The following is a 17,620-nucleotide window of genomic DNA, read 5'->3' on the forward strand; positions in this document are numbered from 1 at the left end:
GGACAAACGGCGTCGGGTTCCCAATGAAGGACACAGACTGGAGACACTTTGAGACCACAGTGGCGAGGGATCACGCCGGACAACATTTTTGGAAGTCCACGGATTCAATCAGCAATGGAACCATGCCTCACCCAACATCCATACACGACCAGACAGGCCCGGGCACTAAGTGATACAGCGGAACATGGACAGTTCATTTACATTGCCATGTAAAACGTACATACCGCCATCCAATACCCCAATTAAACATACAAGGCGGGCATACATACATAGAGGTATACGCGTGGTGAGGCGCCTCCCTTTCTCGTAACAAAAAGTCGGCGACAGCCACAGTGGGTGACCGCTAGGGTACGTCCCAGGCCAAGATCAGTTAAGACGAGGCCATCCATCCCGCACGCAGGACGAAGAAAGGATATAAAAAACTGTAGTCTAAGCCAAGATCCGAGTCGGCGCAAAATTTTTCCAACAAAAGTATACAAAAACAGGACATTTATCGAAGGAATCATGGTGTGGACAAGCCTTGTGACGACACGGCTTGCCAAAGGGTCATGGGGGCATGACCACATGAGACTACTTCGCCTTATTGACGTTCCCAGCCATCCGCCGGCGCCTTGTAGCTGGCGGGTGACGCGACGGTGGGCTGATTGGTGACGGCCTCGGACCCGGGCGAGAGGGGCGAGACCTCAAAAGCCAGGTCCGAGTTCTCAGAGGGCGTTGGCCCCGCGTCGCTGTTGGTGCGAAGCTTCTGGAGCGTTGCGCTAGGCCTACGAACCCCAGGGCCGAAAGGGTGGTACTGGCTCGATGTGGACGGCATGGGGGGAATGTCCGTTTCGCTATTGTGCTGTTGGTACATGCTGTAGACGCTGCCGTACGATATGGCCTCGCTCTGCCGAACCGTCGAGGGCGAGGGCGGGGTTTGGCGAGTCGAGTCGGACCAGCGCGACACCATGCCCGCATTAGGGTTGGCTACAGGGGCGGGCACGTTCACGAGAGGGTCGACGCTGTCGAGAGGGTCGACGCTGTCGAGATCGTCGTTGCCGGTGTTGTAGGTCCCGGTGGCAGGAAGCGGTGGCACGGGTGGCAGCGGGGATGTGGGCCTGAAGCCTTCGGGAAAGGGGCCCGAGGCGCGTATGGTAGAACCTGTCGAGGACCTAGCCCAGGAGGGCGCCGTGAACCGAGATGTCCACGAGGCTCGCGTCGGGGAAGTTGGCGTCTTTGTGCCACGGATCCAGCTGGCAATAGTCCCCCTTCCGCCCTGCTCCTGCGTCTGGAAATCCTGCTCCTGACCCTGGTATTGCTCCCGCTGTACCTCCATCTTCTTTTCAGCGGGGTACTCTGCCGAAGCCGTCGAGTTGTAGTCGCTGCCGTACATGCCGCCCTGTCCGTTCTCGGCGGCGTACACGGCAGCAAACATGTCGTTCATTATCTGCGAGTTCGTCTTGGGATCGATTGTGGCGCCGGTAGTTCCAGGCATGCCCATGGCCGTACCAGCTGCCACAGGCACACCAGTCATAACGGCCGCGGAGCCGCCTGCGGTGCCGTCCCGGCTACCGGAAGAGCCCAACGTGTAAGGCTTGCTGAGATAGTCGCTATCTTGCCTCCGCTTGTACACCTTGTAGCCGTAGAACATCAGGGCAGAGAAGAAGGCGGTGCCGGCTGCCACACAACATTAGCTTCCAAGGACGAGTCTTCGGAGGGGAGCAGGAGGACTTACCAACGGACCCGACCGCGATGCCGGCGTGAAGGCCGGCACCGCCGTCGCCCGCCCGCGCCGGGGCCGCAACAGGCGAAGCAACACCGTCGGTGGGTTGAGGTTCGGAAACACCAGAATCAACAGTCGAGGTCAGCGGCTGACCAGAGGCGGACGCAGTCGGCCCCAGCTGGAGCTGCGGCCCTGCAGTCGTCACAGGCGCAGACGCAGATGAACGGGTGCTTTTTTGGATGGCAATTGCGGTTTCCTTGAAGGGAAGGCTTGTGCTCGAAGGCGCGTCGGGGGACGGAGTCGGCACAACCGAAACGACCATGGTCGTCTGCGAGGAGGTAGACAACCCTGGCAATGGGACGGTCGTGACCGGGGGGTTAGACGGTCGTGAGCTCGACACATCAGCCGGGTTCTGCACAGGAGGCGGTAGCCTATCAGGAGATGGCGCAGAAGGCGGCGAGTTGGTAGCTTGAGCAGGTCGTGTGCTGATGGTCAGAGCAGGCGGAGTAGGGATCGGGACTGTTGTCACGGGAGGATTCGGGCGCTGGCTAGTTGTCGAGCTTGTTGAGCTTGTCGAGCTTGTCAAGCTTGTCAAGCTTGTCGAGCTTGTCGAGCTTGTCGAGCTTGTCGACGAAGGCGGGGCTTGCGGAGGCGGCGGAGGATGTGGGTTCTGGTTTCCTGGTCGAGAAGGCGGCGGCGGCGGCGGCGGCAGACCCGTCTCCCGTGCAGGAGGGGGTGTTGCTTGTGCTGGTGGTGCCGTCGCCTGGGGAGGTGGCGCCGTGGAGGACTTTGGTGTGCCAGGCGAGGTAGGCGAGTCTGGCGACTTGGGTTCCTTGGGAACCTTCTTCTCGTCGTCATCTGAGCGAGGCTCCTGGGCGTCCTGTGCCTGCCTGCGCCGCAGCGCATCGCGGTCCAGATCCTTCACGCCCCTGGCTGTTCTGGCGCGCCTGAGCCTGAAGCCTGCGTCCATTTCCATGTGTGCGGGAGCCATCGTCGTCTCGGTAAAGATGACGCAGAATGTTGTCGTCGAGTCCTGAGCTTTCCAAGCAGGCTTTAATCGAGGTGGTCTGTCTGTGCCAACCACATGTGATGGGCTATTCTCCACTGTCAACCTAGTTCGATGCCGGATATGTCGTCGTGTGATGTCGCAGGGAGTCGCTCCAGGCCGTGGTGGTTACGGGAAAAAGTCCGCCGGGGAGTGGTGTCAAATCGGTGTGGAAAATACAAGAATACGTGGGCCCAGCCCCGAGGGTAAACTGAAGCGAAGGAAGAGAGAAACAATACAAAGAAAGCGAATGAAACTATCACCACATCTGATAATGTAGTGTTGAACCCCCTCAAGAGACCCAAAAGGCAGATTGCAAGCCAGTGGGAGAGATGAGGGGGAAAGGAGAGAAAGAAAGAAAGAACAGACAACAGCCACCAGATCGACACTCGTCAGAGACAGGAGGAGAGCAAGGGCTTATTGGGAAGCGAGCGGCAATTAGGGGAGGTGGGGCGGACTGGACCTTGCAGCCGCGTCGCCCAGGTCGCATGCCCATCGCGGATCGCCCTTGTCGAGGGGCAGACGGGTGAGTGGCATCGGTTGGGCGTGGCGCACATACTGCCAGTCACCCTGCCACCACGGGCTGGTTCCTGGGGTTTCATGGGTGGAGCATGAGGAGGCTCTCGCCACGGCCTTGCCTGTAGCTCAACCAGCACGGCTCCCTCAACCTGCGACTCGCCGTGTGGGGTCTTCGTCGCAGAGGTGGAGCCAGAGGCCCGGGTCTGATTGGTCCGCTGTTGTGGCTGCAGCCCTGGCACGCCTCCCCAAGCCGCATCCCCTGCTAGCACGTCTCAGACGGACCTGATCGCCTGTGTGGCTTCCCTGGCCCGGCTGGCCGATGCAGGAGGCTTGACGATGAGGACTTTGGGGCTCCCTCTCACACGGCGAACTCGCTTGTTGGTTGGAGTGGCTGACTGCCTGTAGGTCTTGCTCAAGCACTGGCCCAAGCACGGGCTGCCTTGGACTCCCGTCGATCGGCTGCTCTTGCCTCCTCGATAATGGATAGTGCCTCGTCCGGCCCCATCGATCGTTCGGCTCTGGCAGTGTTTAATCTGGCAGACGCGCCAACAAGATTAAATCATGTCGAGGCCGCTTCTGCGTGTTTGCTACATCTTGTGTCAGTGGAACCGCCAATTTCGGGTCGAAACAATTGCACTGGCGTAAATAAAACCAAGTTTCAGTGCCCGACACTTTCGAGAACGACACAAACATAGAGGCGCACCTCGAGCACCGCCACGGCTGTTGACAGCTTCGGAACGCGCCTGTCCCGTCCACGTCTGGTTCCTGCGGGCGGTGCGCTGGCTGCCGGATTGACACCGTCCGATATGTTTGACGGGCATGCACGCTTGGCAGGGACGGCACCGGACGGGAAACGGCCCTTGGTGCAAAGGCGAGGCCACGGAACTGTTGCAAGCCCAGGGCCACAGCAGGGCCACAGCAGGGCCACAGCAGGGCCACAGCAGGGCCACAACAGGCCCACACGCAAGACGCAAGACAGGCCAAAAGTTTATCCATATTGAGGTCATGCCAGATGTAGTGCCGAGAGAAAGAAGCCCATTCGATGGATCCCAAGAGCCTCCTCTCCACCTGTGGCTCCGACGGCCCCCATTCTACAGTGGTTGTATACGAAAGAAACCACCCACCCCCCAGTCAATCGCCAAGCCCGCTGTGGTCGCGCCTTACCCAATACAGCCTAAGCAAGCCAAGGCACCCATCCCCTGCTTGAAAAGGTACTTCCTGCAACCCGACAGAAAACTGCTCAAACTTGTGCCCGTCAATGAGCTGATCCCTTGTCGCGGGCCAGTCAGGGTGCCACTTTTAAGTGGGTGGGTGGTTATATACCCATCACACCTAGTACTAAAGTGGGTGCCGATAACACGCACGATTCATCTTCATGCTCTGGCCTGTGCTGTCCTTGACGTCCGCCTCCTCTGGCCGGCCTCCCTCAACCAGAGCGTCGTTTGCCTCCCGAACATTTTACCGGAATGGATTGGTTCTAATGCACTTCTGCATGGCAATTTCCCGTACTATGGATTTCGCGCTGTGCCGCGGCCGCCGAGTTCCAGCATTGCTTGTAAAAGTGCCACGCTCGATCTAGACAAATGACAGTCAGACTGGCAGCACGCGCGAAGAACAACTGCCGGGAATCAACAATCGTCCTCACATTTTGGCTTTCCCAAAAATAGTCTCACTATATCGATGCTTCCAATGCACAAAATTTAGTTATCGTCCATTGTCGTCCGTACCAGGCACAAATAGCTTGCGCCCAAACTAAATGTAAATACGTACAACTTTATCCATTCGATAAGCAATCTTGCATTAATCCAAAAATAGCATGTGCTGCCGTCCCGTGGCCGGCTTACGACGACGGGAAACGGGTTATGGCAACGGTTGGTTGCTGAATGAAAAGCACGTCTGATGAACCTCTGATGGACCTCCAAGCCCTCGCACGGCTCCCAGCGTTGACGGTTGCACTCGCCTACCGCCCTACCTGGCCGGGCATTCGTTCGACCTATCAACCAATCGATTCGCTCAGCGAGACGCCGACCAACGTTTAGACCCAACCTCGGTTTCGGGTCGAAGAAGCTTTCTGTGTTCAGCCTCCCGTCTGTGAATCCCCAACCGCCAGACCAGCCTGTCCCGGGTTTGTTTGCGGAGGGCTAGCAGAAAGCTTAGGGACAATCAGGAGTCGGCATTGAGAGCCGGCGGGTGCTGCCACCAACCACAGCCGCCTGCGTAGGGCCGCCCCGCAGGGCCGGCGCACCTGAGGGTTTCGTCAGGGTCGGCGAGCCGGGATCAGCGCCCGCGCGTAGGGGGCGATCATGCCCGCATCTTGACTCGCTGGCGCCCACCTCTGCCCTGCCAGCGCCCTGCTACCCGAAACCGTTTCGCGAGACTGATGCGTCTTGTGTCTGTACATATGGCTGACAGCCCGCCTCGCCGGCTCTCATCATGTCCGTTTTCAGACCACGAGCCTGGCTGCTCGTTGTCATCTCCCCTTCAATTCGTCCAAGCATTGTTCCAAGACTAAACATCCCTCCTCCCCCGAGACTTCACCCGATAACATCCAGCCCGACGCACGGCCACGGCCAAGCTACAATACAGCCATGCTCAGCAAGTTCCGGAGAAGCGTGATGCCGAAGAACGAGGCGGGGCCGGCAGACATGACGTACCACGCCCCGTCCCGGCCGGGCGAGCCATGCCACGCCTGCGGGCGGCCCATGCCTTCCATGGCAGAGCTGCCGCCCTCGCCACCCCTGACGGCGTCGCCACCGCCGAGCGTCGGGGACGACTACTACTTTGAGGACAACACCAGGCAGAACGAGGAGGCGTGGTCATCCCTGAACAACAGCAACCACCACAGCAGCAACAGCAACAACAGCATCATCACCACGGCCACCTCCACGCCCGAGGTCGCGCTAGGGCTGCAGTTCCGGCCGCTAGTACGGCAGGGCACGTGGACGTCCAGCATCTACTCGCCCCAGACCCCTGTCTCCAGCGGCAAGGACGCGGGCTGGTACAGCCGCACCAACATGGCGCGGTCGGGCCAGGTGCGGCTGCTGAGCACGGCCATCGAGCGCGTCGACGAGGACAGCGAGTACGCCTTTGACCTGCCCAAGCGCACGCTCAGCAACTACTCGCAGTCGTTTGAGACGCCCGGCAGCCGCGTCGTGTCCAACGACGAGCAGATGCAGCAGCAGCAGCAGCTCCTGGCGACGCCGCCCACACAGCCGCTGCGCTTCCCGCAGGGCCTGGCCATCCTGGCCGCGCAGGAGGGCGGCCCGGCTGCGGCGGCGGACGAGGACATCTCGCCGTCCAATGTTGAGGCGCCCGCCAACAACCTTACCCGGCCGCCACCCATGCCGATGGGGGCGCCGCCGCCGCCGCCACCGCGCTGGAGAAGGCGCACCATCAGCAGCATATTCCACCGGGACTCGAAGCCCTCTTCCATCAAGAGCCGGGGCAGGAGGTCCATCTCGTCCCTGTATTGACCAGTATCGGGTGGGGGAGGAGCGCTGGCAGCCCCGTATGCACCTGGCTTACACCACTTAATGACCTGTCTCCTTTGTCACTCGGCAGTAATTAGAAGCTCGGCTAGCACAGCTGGAGAGAGATACCCTTGGCTTGGAACAAATATCATATCGTATTTGCATCGCTTTGCCCTAAATTCAAAGAAACTTTGACTGTTATGTTTGGTTATGGTGCTCTGACGCGTCAACACGGTATTCTTTTGATGTAGCATGTGAACCGTCTCGTTTCCTTTGTGCTAATTTTAGCACGGTGCCCAAGATTCTTCATCTTGGTGGCAGCCTCATTTTGGACCTTTGCGCTGGCTCTTTATGCACTGGACAAAGGCGACAAATATCACAACATGGACTATGAGCTGCCTGATTGGCTAAAATATTCGTTTGCGTACGAAATGCAGCCTCCAAAACCGCCTTTGGTCTCTCGATTTTCCTTTTCTTTTCCTTCTTCCAACTGTATTTACTTCATCGCCACTTGCAACTTTCACCTTGATTTTGACCTGCGCTGGCCGCACACGACACCCAACATAACTTAGCTACAAAAAATCGGCAACCACCCGAAGCAAGTATGCCTATCATAGAGCCGAAGGGTACGGATCCTTACAGTCTCCGCAACATCACGTCCCACCACTTGAGCAGAGTGACATTGCGGGGTTGCCTGGAAGTCCTTTTTCTCTGCATCTTTCCTGGTCTGGCTTTAATCTTCTCCCGTAAGTAACAGCCCTACTGGCACACGACACGAGATATATCACTGCTGATTACTTGACGTGAACAAACAGTTCTCTGTCTCACGGGTTGCGTCACTGATGTAGCGCGGACCCCTGACTTTTTTGTTGTCTCCCTGGCGGAGAACATCAACACTACGGACGAGATCACCATCCAGGTCGGCTATTTTGGTAAGAAAGTCTCATCAACTCCCCGCTTTGTATCCTTCACAAGCTGACAGGCTCCCCGGTACAGGAATGTGCCTCCGCGTTCCCTCGGCCGGCCCAATCTGTAAATCCACGGCCTTCCTGCCCAAGAACCAGCTCTCGGCCGCCTTCCTACCCTCCCCCGTCGGAAACCTCACCAACACGACCGCCGCCCCCATTCTACAAGCCGCTCGCACCTTGCAGGAAGACAAGATCCTGGCGCCATTCCTGCTCGCCCCCGTGGTCCTCCTCGCAGCAACCTGCGCCTTGTCCTCTTGGTACCAGAAAGCACCCCACAACAAGATACCACGCTACGGCCTGGCCATTTCTGCCTGGGCCGCGGCGGCGGCCGCCTCCCTCTCGTCCGCCGCCACCACCCAGGCCGGCGCCGCGCTCGCCTACGCCGCCGCCGGCATCCACGGCCTCGCCGTCGCGGCTCCGTCCTCCCTGGACGACGACGGGGCCGTGTCGTCGGCGCCGCCGGCCGCGTTCGCGTCGCGGCTCGTCACCCGCGGCGCCCCGCTCGAGGGGCTGCAGTGGGCTGCGGCGGGGTTCCAGGTCTTGACCGCGGGCTACGCCATGGCCATGATCTACTCCGCCAGGTTCGGGCGCAAGGACGGCCCTAAGCAGGTGTCGGCGCCCGTCATCAACCGCTATTATGAACAGACGCCTGCAATGAGCCGCCATCAGCAGACGTACGCCGTCGACCGGAATGAGCGGGCACCCGTCATCAGCCACCCGGAGCCGGCGCCCGCCATCAGCCGCCCGCGTCAGAGCTATAACACAGATGCCAGCTCCAGATACTCTCAGTTCTCTGAAACTCACAACGTTATCTGATGACACGGCTCTCGGCAGGGTGCCGGTACAGTCGCTGCCTCGCTAAACAAACACATCAACCTTGGCGCTTGGTCCAAGGGGTCGACAGAGTTTCTTTTCCTAATGTGTAGATAGAGAGCTGTTACGAAGCAACGATGGAATCTAATAACCTGACTGCATGCATTTGATGGCGTGTCCGCCGACAGGCTGTGCATTTTGCCAGATGGACCTGATAGGAGGGAGGTAGGCTCGCAGTTTCAGGGCGCTGTTTTTATTTCCTTTTTTTCCTTGCGCAAGTCTGCCAGCCTTGCGTCGTAGGGAATCTCGTAATGGAGAACGGTGGTTATTGAGACCTCTTGGCACCAGCGGGATGGGAGGGAATGGTGCGATTAATAAGGACAATGTTGCTACTATCCAGGCCTTCGAATGCACACAGAAAACAAACAGCACATCTCTTCACGGCGGTCAGGCCTCAGGCGGTTGTCAGATGCAGGGGCCTTCCTGTCGTGGTGTTTGGGTGACGTCGGCTAACTTTATTGGGCGGGCTAGCAGCATGGACTGCTGCCTGTGGCACGTGATGCAGCAACAATTGCACCCTTCCACGCCCGACGTGACGTCTCCCATGCCCAAGGCCTCACGCTAAAGACTGTCGCGTCTCGGGCACAACCGAGGCGGGCTAGCCTCAAATCGGGTTGAGAACGTGACTCTATTTCCTGGGCGCTTCGATGCTTTTTTCGTCTCCTTTGTTTTCTGTTTTGACCTTCCCAGGCCGTCATCCGGCACCGCACCACGTGCATCTTGTCTTGCCGCACGTGCGGGCTACCCGCGGTGCCCACCCAATATCAGACTTGGCACTGAGCCAGCGCGAGAGTTACGGGCCGACGAGACAATGGCGGTCACCGCCCGCCCGTCGTGGCGGCCGTTCCCGGTGTCGCACCGCAGCATTCCCAACCTGCTGGTGTCGGCCTCGTTCAGCACGACGCCGGTATCGTACTCGGTACACATCACGGACCTCGCCAACGTCTGGCGCGAGAGCCTGGACCGCAAGGCCATCCTGCTCCGCTGCCTGCAGGAGAACACCAGCATCGACCCCAGCGACGACCCGGAGAACTTCAAGGAGCTGCTGCGCTGGATCGAGGCCGCCTTCGACCCGGACTCCCCGAACCACGCCGACACGGCCCTCGCCCTATCGTCCACCGGCCCGAACGACGGCGCCGCGCCCGCGGACCTCCTGCTCGAGGTCACCTGCGTCCTGCCCGCCGGCTTCAGGCCCCTCAAGTGGCCCGTCCGCCTCAGGCACGGCGGCGCCGCGGCGCTCGTGGCGGACCTGGTCCTGCCCTTGGTGCAGGCCCACCTGACGCGCTCGCAGGAGGTCGAGGCGCTGCTCGGGGTCGTCCGCGAGAAGGACGGGGTCATATCGCGCGTCGTCGACAAGCTCGAGAGCACGGGCGCGCGCATGGAGCACGTCTTTAGCGCGCTCGTCAACACGGGCAAGAAGAAGATCACGCGCGCCGTCGCCGAGGCCCGCGTCAAGGGCCTGGCGCCCTTTGACGCGGCTGGCTTCAAGAGGAAGTTCAGGGGTGGCGGCGTCGGCGACGACGACGCGCACGACGGCGAGGAGGACGGGCCGGGGAACAGCCGCATAAAGGGGCCCGTCCCGGCGCGCGACGTCAAGGATCTGATGGACAACGTCTTCGAGCCGGCTCTCCAGCGTCATCCTTCTCTGGAGTATCCGGAGTGGCCCGCGCTCGACAACTGGTGGAGCGAGATACAGGAGGGATCCGGGGATAAGGTCCGGCTCGTGCAGAGAAATAGGGTCTCCTCTTCGAGAAAAACGCCACCTCCGAGCGAACGGCGTCGGAGCGGGGACGACGACGACGACGACGACTTCGAGGTTCAGGCAACACCCCCGCACCTGCTGTCTGCCCGCAGGGCAGAGCAGGCCAAGAAACAAGCGCCGCCATCCGTCAACGACGACGAGTCCACAGACAGCGGGGGCGAGGGCAATACCCAGATCCCCGACAGCAACCCGCCGCCCAAGATCACTACACCGACAAAGTCGAAGAAACGCATGGGGGCCATTGGAAGAGGAAAGGAGCCCGAGCGCGAGCCCGACCCAGAGGCCGAGACGGCATCGGAAGGCGAGGCAGCGGAAGCGCCTCGCCCTCGTGCCGAGGCGGTTGCTATGAAGGATGGCGCCGGGTCAGAAACGGCCTCGGACGCCGACGAGCCGGTGGTGGTGGACCTGTCTTCCCCAAAGCCAAAACCGGCCCGGGGGAGGATGGGCCGGATCGGCGCCGCGGTCAAGGCGAGCGAAAAGGCCCCGCCGGCGGCCGAGGACAAGCCCCCGGAGTCGTCAAACACGGCCACCGCCGAGGAGGACGACGGGTCCGCCGCCGCGGCCAAGGCGCGCCCCGCCAGGAGGATGGGCAAGATCGGCAAGGCCGCCGCGGGCGGCACGAAGCAAGGGGGGACGGAGAAGACGTCGGCGACGACAGCGGCACCGGGAGACGTGGGAGGTCGGCTAAAGCCAGGGCGTCGGAAGAGCCCGCTGCTCCGCCGCCGAAGCGCGAGACGTCGGAGGAGCGTGCAGCACGGCGACACCAGGAGCTCCAGGAGCAGCTTGCAAAGAAGGCCGCGGCGGGCCCTGTCAAGAAGAAGAGGAAGTTTTGAGGATGTCGTTGAAGTTTTGCATCACTAGCGTTGTCATGTCACGTTTACGAGTTTGGCACTTTGCTTCCCCATAGCCACCTACCATCTCTCTGGTATAGTAGAGCGATTTCCATGAATTCTTTCTCCAGCGACACTCCTGCCATCTCCTTGGGTCAAGTCGCCGCGCAGTCTCATTGGGATGAGCCTCCAACATGGTTGCACACAATTTGGCGGGGCGGGACAGCACTTAGCCTTTTGAAACACACCCACTGCTCCGACTTCCCGCCATGGTGTCACCGCTACGAACGTCATCTGTTGTGACGACTTGGTGACAGGTGAAGAAGCTGAGGCCTGACGGCCGTTTGTTCAGGGTTTGGCAGGTACCTCAGTGGGCAGAGGCATTTTTGCTTTCAGGCAATACAACGTCACGAGAACAACGAGAGAGACAGGTGACGAAGCGGCCCGGGAGCCCGGCCCGGATGGCACAATGCGCATCAGGCCGAGAAAATGCCGACCACACACGCACTCAGTGGTAGGTAGGTGCCATCCTCAGTGCGGAGCGTCTGATGGCGAGTGACGGGTGACCTGACCGTGGAACAGCGTCCAGAGCGATCGGAGCCGCCCGGACACTCCTGTCACAAAACTGACAAGTCCGCCCGCGTGGTCCTACGCTGCTGACACATGCCGCAAAGTTTCTTTCAAGCGCCTGGCGGCGGCGGTTGGCGGGGGGTAGGCGGTGGTCATTCTGCAGGCAACGAGTGCCGAGCCGTCTTGGAAACGCGGGGGAGAAAGCCGTCTAAGACCTACATAGGTTTTCCGCGACGGCGAACGGGAATGGCGAGCTTTGGTCCACGTTAAGGCCTGCCTGGTTTGGGATCGCGGGGTTGCGGGTTGCGGGTTGCGGGTTGTGGAGGGAAGTCGACGATTGTCTTGATTGAGTGGTGACGGAAGACTGCCGCCCGCGTTTTGGCGCACTGCATGGCGCCAGCAGGTTGGGACTCTCGGAGCCGAAAAAGGATCAGGCGGAGGCGTGGTCCGAGGAGGGAGCGGGGAAAGGCCCGGGCTGGCGTCCAAGGGCAGCACGGGGTCGGTAGAGGGGTGGGAAAGGTGAGGATGAGAAGATGGCACGGGCACGTGGGGGAATGCTTCGGGGCGTGGTCACTGATGTCGGTTATCTAGATTTTGTCTGAGGTTATCGTGGGCGGTTGAGAAAGCGCAAGGCCAAGACAGTCGAGATGGAGATGGCAGGGTTGATGGCATGACAGGAGGCCCCTGGCTGGCAAACACGAGACGGGGCCCCAAAAGCTCAAAAAGCTGGGCAGGAACCCGGCTCAGTCGCTTCCCCACGGCCACGGCTGGATCCTTGGCGGCGCTGCGGGTCAGCTCGTGTTGTCAGTTATCGCACCAATTATAGCACAAACTGTGGCCCTGTTCCCACCCACCAGCCAATCCCGCTGGCCGCCAGCAGTCGGGCGCCAATTGGGAGACACCAGCGCCGGGTTGCTGCTCTCCTGGCCAACGGAACAGCATCGCCGAGGAAAAAGGGGGCAGGGTCCTGTTGCTGCAGCACCGTTGCAGCGGCCGACTTCTCGACTCCTCCTCGACCATTCCATTCCCCTCACCATCCAAAAATCGGCCCAAAAAAGGTTCCAACCCAACCGATCGGGACTGCGACTGGTTCGACAGCGGCTCGTCCGCGCTGCCCCAGGGGTAGGGCCCAGAGTGGGATCCTCCTCGTGTCGGCATGGATACCCCGGAACGTGCGCGTTCTGCTGGCCTTGCCGAAATTGACATTCTAGGACCAGATTGCGGCTGCTGAAAAAGCGCATTGTTGAAGAAGCAAGCTGAAGGTCGGTGAGCGAGCAACAAGCGGAGGGGCACACAGCAAAATCTCTTCTGGTGACGTGACTGGCTCGTCCACCTTGAACCTTAACCACGCCAGCCCGAACCGAATGCCCGCCTTTGGCTGCGCCATGGGGGTTGTGGTCATCTATCTCCTGCAGTATGTATGTGCCTGCCCACCTAGGTCGGGGCCTCGCGCTGCCTTGGTGCAGATCGGAACGGCGGCTAGCGGCATCCCCCCTCACATAGCGTCTTTCCTTTCCCTCTCTCTTTTTTTTCTTTTCTTCTTGTTCCCTCCTTTCCCATTCGGTGGAAATTACCGACTTGCGACGCCCGTTTAGAACAGAACCATCATGGGGCCATGAATCCCGCCTCCGTCTCTCCTCCTCCCAGCTGGACCTGGCCATTGGGTCCCAGACATGCATGACTCCTCCACCGGTCTCTCTCCTGTGCCGAGCAGTCTGCTGTCTGTCTTCCTACCAGCACCCACTTGTCTCTCGCTCATTATATATCTCAGTGCACAATAATACATATACCCCTTAGCCTCGACCGATATTGCATCCGGCTTCTGGTCGGTCAACAGGCCGGACATGATACTCAGGGCAAATACCTACGCCCGCGACCCGGCGATCTCCGAATCCGTGAACAGCACAATAGCCACCACAACAAGAGCGCCGCCGCTGCCGCCGCCATCATCAGCCAGCCCCGACCCCTTGGCGGCCGCAAACGGTCCGAGGGAAACGTCCTCGCCCGCGGCAGGAGCATCAGAAAACTACATCCCTCTGTTCGTGGTCATCGCCGTCCTCGGCCTCATGCTCCTCATCATGGCAGGCATGGTCATCTACACCATGGCGCGGCGGCACCGGCGGCGGCGCTCCGAGGCGGCCGAGGACTTCTTGTCGGCGCGGCGCCGCGACCCTAACCTAACGTGGGAGGAGTACGAGCGCAGCCGCAAGCTGACGCACTCGACCGTCATGCTCGAGGAGGAGCGCGTGCGCGTCGCCATGATCGACAAGTCGCTGCGCAGCCGCGCCTCGGTCGACCAGCCCGCGCTATCGGAGCGCGCGCCAAGCATCCCGGACGAGCCGCTGCCCCCGACGCCCGCCAGCCCGCGCGTGCGCACCAACTGGGTCTCGGGCCGGCTGAGGCGCCAGCGCGCAAACTCGGACGGCACCGACGACTTTGACGCCGACGACAAGGAGATGCTGCTCGGGGGCGCGTCGCCCTCGCCCGTGTCCTCGCCCTCGGTCCTGCAGCCGCCGCACTGCGTGTGGAGAGATGTCGGGGACAGCGCCAGCGCGGGGAGCGGCACGCCCTCGTCTGGGTCCAGGCCGTCCAGCAGCGGCAACCACAACAGCCACCGCACCAGGAGCAACAGCACCGGCAACAATAGCCCGCGGCCCAGCCCGAGCTCGAGCCAGCGGTGGCTGTGGGAGCTGCCCGACGGCAAGAAGTGCCCGCCGGCCTGGGCCAACGCGCGGTGGGGTGGTGACAACAGGGACGCGCCGCCGCCCGTGCCGCCGCCGTCGCTGCGCACGCGCACGCCCCCCATCTGGGCGCACCCGGCCTTCAGGCCAGAGGGCGGCGCCGGCACCATTGTCGCCAGGAGCTTCACAAACGACACGGGCATATATCCGTCCGAGATGGCGAGGGTGAAGCCGGCGTCGCTGGTTTAGCTTCTCGATTGGCTTTTTAGAAAACAAAACGACAACTATATGACACATGATGGTTTATGTTTATGGCTTGTTTTTTTTTGCATCTAGAAATACTTATTTCGTCGGTACAAACAGGACTACGATCCTGGGGGCCACGTACCGGAGCTGGTACAATGGGGAAGGATGGTACAGCCCCTTGCTGGGCATGGGTCAGCGGATTTTCTGTGTAATTTTAATGTGGCGTATGGTTGAGGAGCCAAATCAGGAGTTTGGCGTCGGAAGGTAGCGTTTGTGAACAAAGCATCAATAGAAGATGACGGTCTCGATCATATTTTATTTTCCTGGACTTCTGAATGAACACAAGTGAAATGGTGGTCCAATAATAAACGTGATGATAAGACGCGATTCAGAAGCAACGAGGGTGACACGTGTCATATCACGTGTACACACTCCAAGGTTTCTCCGCTTGAGCATCAAGCCAAGACTTTGGAACGTTCATCGGCTCTCTGTGACCCACTTGAAGGCGGTCCATGTCCCAACGTCGCCATCATCGCTGGCCGCCAAACACCACGCCGACAGGTCTCCAGCCATCTTCTCCGAGCTCCCTGAATTAGACCGCCTACGAAAGAACTCACTAGATCGACAACTATACTGGTTCGGCCGTCCGACGTCGCCGAGATGGATCCTGGGCGTGCCGCCATGATCGCGGGCTCAAAATCGCCAACACGAAGCGACGCGCCGCCAGGCAAGGACCGGAACCGAGATCGAGGCATCACGGCCCCCAGACGCGACCCGGCAAATCGGGTATCGAAGCCCTCCAGGAATCCCAACAACAGCAACAACAACAGGAGGCCGCCACACAGCAACAGCGGCGGCGGCGCGATGCCGCCGCCGGCGACCAACAACCCCCGGCACTTCAAGACGCAGGACGAGCAGTCGGAGGAGTTCGTGGCGGGCGAGGACAAGTTCGTGCTGCGGCAGTCCAAGAAGAAGGCCGACATCCGCGTGCGCGAGCGGCGCGCCAAGCCGGCCGACTTCCTAGCCTTCAACCTGCGCTGGGTCGACGAGGACCGCGACACGCTCGACGACGACGAGGCCGACGTGGCCATCAACGTGCCGCGCCCGGCCAAGCTCATCGCCGGCCTGAGCGAGCGGCAGCTGGACGGGGTCGAGGCCGAGATCAGGTCGTACCTGACACTCGAGACGAGCGCGCGCAACCTCGAGTACTGGAGCGCCCTGCAGGCGCTCTGCGCCGACCACCGCAAGCAGCTGGGGCGACCCGAAGGTGGTGGTGGTGGTAGTGGTAGTGGTAGTGGTGGTGGCGGGGGTGAGGGCGGCGGCGCGACGGCGGCAGAGTCGGTCGCGGCCAGCGTGGACAAGCTCCTGGGGCCAAAGTCGTACGAGCAGCTCGAGGCGCTCGAGAAGCAGATCCGGGCCAAGCTGGACTCCAACGAGCAGATCGACCCGGACTACTGGGAGAACCTGCTCAAGAGCCTGCTGGTGTACAAGGCCAAGGCGAGGCTGAACGTCATCATGGAGGAGATCCACCAAGTGCGGCTGGAGCTGCTCAAGAACCTGGACCCCCAGGCGCTCGCCAACTCCAACGTGCTTAGCCGCCCGCCGCAGGGCGCTAAGCGGGGCACCAGCATCCTGGCGTGGACGACGACCAAGGGCAAGGAGGGCAAGAGCAAGGATGGCAAGACCGTTGAGGAGGCAGTCGAGGGCTCCTCGTCATCGTCGTCGACGACGCTGGTGAAAGCGGGATCCAGCACCGCGCCCGCGGCCCCCGGGGCGGCGCCGCCCGGCACGGCGCGGTTCGCGCAGGGCGAGACGGACGACTTCTCGCAGGCGGCCAAGGCGCTGTATGAGCGCGAGCTGGCGCGCGGCGTGGGCGAGGACGAGGTGATCTTGACGGCCGAGGAGACGCTGACAAAGTCCAAGCCGTGGTGGGCCAACAAGCACCGGCCGCGCAAGCCGCGCTACTTCAACCGCGTGCAGATGGGCTACGAGTGGAACAAGTATAACCAGACGCACTACGACCACGACAACCCGCCGCCCCGGACGGTGCACGGCTACCGCTTCAACATCTTCTACCCGGACCTCATCGACAAGACCAAGGCGCCGACCTTCAAGATCATCCGCGAGGGCGGCCGCCGGCGCGGCGAGACGACGGCGCCCGCGGGCCAGGAGGACACGTGCCTGATTCGCTTCATCGCCGGGCCGCCGTACGAGGACATTGCCTTTCGCATCGTTGACAAGGAGTGGGACTATAGCGCCAAGAGGGAGCGGGGGTTCAGGAGCAGCTTTGACAAGGTAAGTTTGCCCTGGCCGTGTTCCTTTCTGCGGTCCACACTCACCTACCTACTGCCACGCAATCGTCGATCATCGACATTTTCCCTGCGCGAACACACCCAAACACCCAAACACCCACACATACACACATACACACATACACACACCTCCTATACCCCATCCCTGCGGGCCAGACTTGGCTGGCCAACCCCCACACGTGCCATCGGCCGACTGGCTGGAACTGCTGCTGCACCAAGAGGAGGTGTGCGCAGCGTGGTCCCCTCCGGCTACCAGGTTTTTGTCACCCTTGTCATCCATCCCCATGTCCACTACCCCTGGCCTCAACGTCTGCAGGCTTTGGTTTCTTCCTCATGTGCCCCACCCACCCTGGCGTTGTGTCTGTATGCGAGCGAGTTCATGTGGCGGCTGACATTCCTTTTTGCGCTAGGGAATTCTACAATTGCATTTTATGTTCAAAAAGGTAGGTTTGCAGGCTTGCCCCTCCCCTCCCTACACGGCCGCATCTGCGCCTTGCATATGCGGTGCGTTGCGACACTTACATGAGGCTGACCTGTCACCCGCAGATCTACTACAGAAAATAGGTCAACCCGGTTTTCGAGAGGGGCAGAGGGGAGGAAAAGGAACCGCACGGCCACGACAGCAGACGTCACTCCTCCCCC

At 60.9% G+C, this 17,620-nt stretch overlaps 6 protein-coding genes across 6 annotated transcripts; 5 read left to right on the forward strand and 1 right to left on the reverse strand.

The window, feature by feature from the left end:
* Positions 1 to 150: 150 nt before the first annotated feature.
* GGTG_08745 (hypothetical protein) lies at positions 151 to 4,087 on the reverse strand (the record flags this gene model as incomplete). Its single annotated transcript, XM_009226587.1, has 4 exons — positions 151 to 1,656; positions 1,715 to 2,773; positions 3,307 to 3,525; positions 3,970 to 4,087. 4 exons carry the CDS (start codon positions 4,085 to 4,087, stop codon positions 581 to 583), a joined length of 2,472 nt encoding a protein of 823 aa, XP_009224851.1. The 3' UTR covers positions 151 to 580.
* A 1,045-nt stretch (positions 4,088 to 5,132) lies between these two features.
* Positions 5,133 to 6,937, forward strand: GGTG_08746 (hypothetical protein). Its single transcript, XM_009226588.1, has one exon. The coding sequence runs from the start codon at positions 5,855 to 5,857 to the stop codon at positions 6,737 to 6,739; it is 885 nt and encodes a 294-aa protein (XP_009224852.1). The 5' UTR covers positions 5,133 to 5,854; the 3' UTR covers positions 6,740 to 6,937.
* Positions 6,938 to 7,377: 440 nt separating this feature from the next.
* On the forward strand, positions 7,378 to 8,520 carry GGTG_08747 (hypothetical protein; the record flags this gene model as incomplete). Its single annotated transcript, XM_009226589.1, has 3 exons — positions 7,378 to 7,482; positions 7,552 to 7,668; positions 7,733 to 8,520. Exon 3 carries the CDS (start codon positions 7,735 to 7,737, stop codon positions 8,518 to 8,520), a length of 786 nt encoding a protein of 261 aa, XP_009224853.1. The 5' UTR covers positions 7,378 to 7,482; positions 7,552 to 7,668; positions 7,733 to 7,734.
* A 597-nt stretch (positions 8,521 to 9,117) lies between these two features.
* On the forward strand, positions 9,118 to 12,704 carry GGTG_08748 (hypothetical protein). The gene is made up of 2 exons (XM_009226590.1): positions 9,118 to 11,687; positions 11,752 to 12,704. Exon 1 carries the CDS (start codon positions 9,389 to 9,391, stop codon positions 11,198 to 11,200), a length of 1,812 nt encoding a protein of 603 aa, XP_009224854.1. The 5' UTR covers positions 9,118 to 9,388; the 3' UTR covers positions 11,201 to 11,687; positions 11,752 to 12,704.
* A 1,137-nt stretch (positions 12,705 to 13,841) lies between these two features.
* On the forward strand, positions 13,842 to 14,900 carry GGTG_08749 (hypothetical protein; the record flags this gene model as incomplete). Its single annotated transcript, XM_009226591.1, has 2 exons — positions 13,842 to 14,663; positions 14,757 to 14,900. 2 exons carry the CDS (start codon positions 13,842 to 13,844, stop codon positions 14,898 to 14,900), a joined length of 966 nt encoding a protein of 321 aa, XP_009224855.1.
* Positions 14,901 to 15,156: 256 nt separating this feature from the next.
* On the forward strand, positions 15,157 to 17,620 carry GGTG_08750 (hypothetical protein). The gene is made up of 3 exons (XM_009226592.1): positions 15,157 to 16,961; positions 17,389 to 17,421; positions 17,525 to 17,620. The coding sequence occupies exons 1-3, from the start codon at positions 15,327 to 15,329 to the stop codon at positions 17,540 to 17,542; spliced, it is 1,686 nt and encodes a 561-aa protein (XP_009224856.1). The 5' UTR covers positions 15,157 to 15,326; the 3' UTR covers positions 17,543 to 17,620.

Source organism: Gaeumannomyces tritici (assembly GCF_000145635.1).
Source record: "Gaeumannomyces tritici R3-111a-1 unplaced genomic scaffold supercont2.4, whole genome shotgun sequence".
NCBI classification, from domain to species: domain Eukaryota; kingdom Fungi; phylum Ascomycota; class Sordariomycetes; order Magnaporthales; family Magnaporthaceae; genus Gaeumannomyces; species Gaeumannomyces tritici.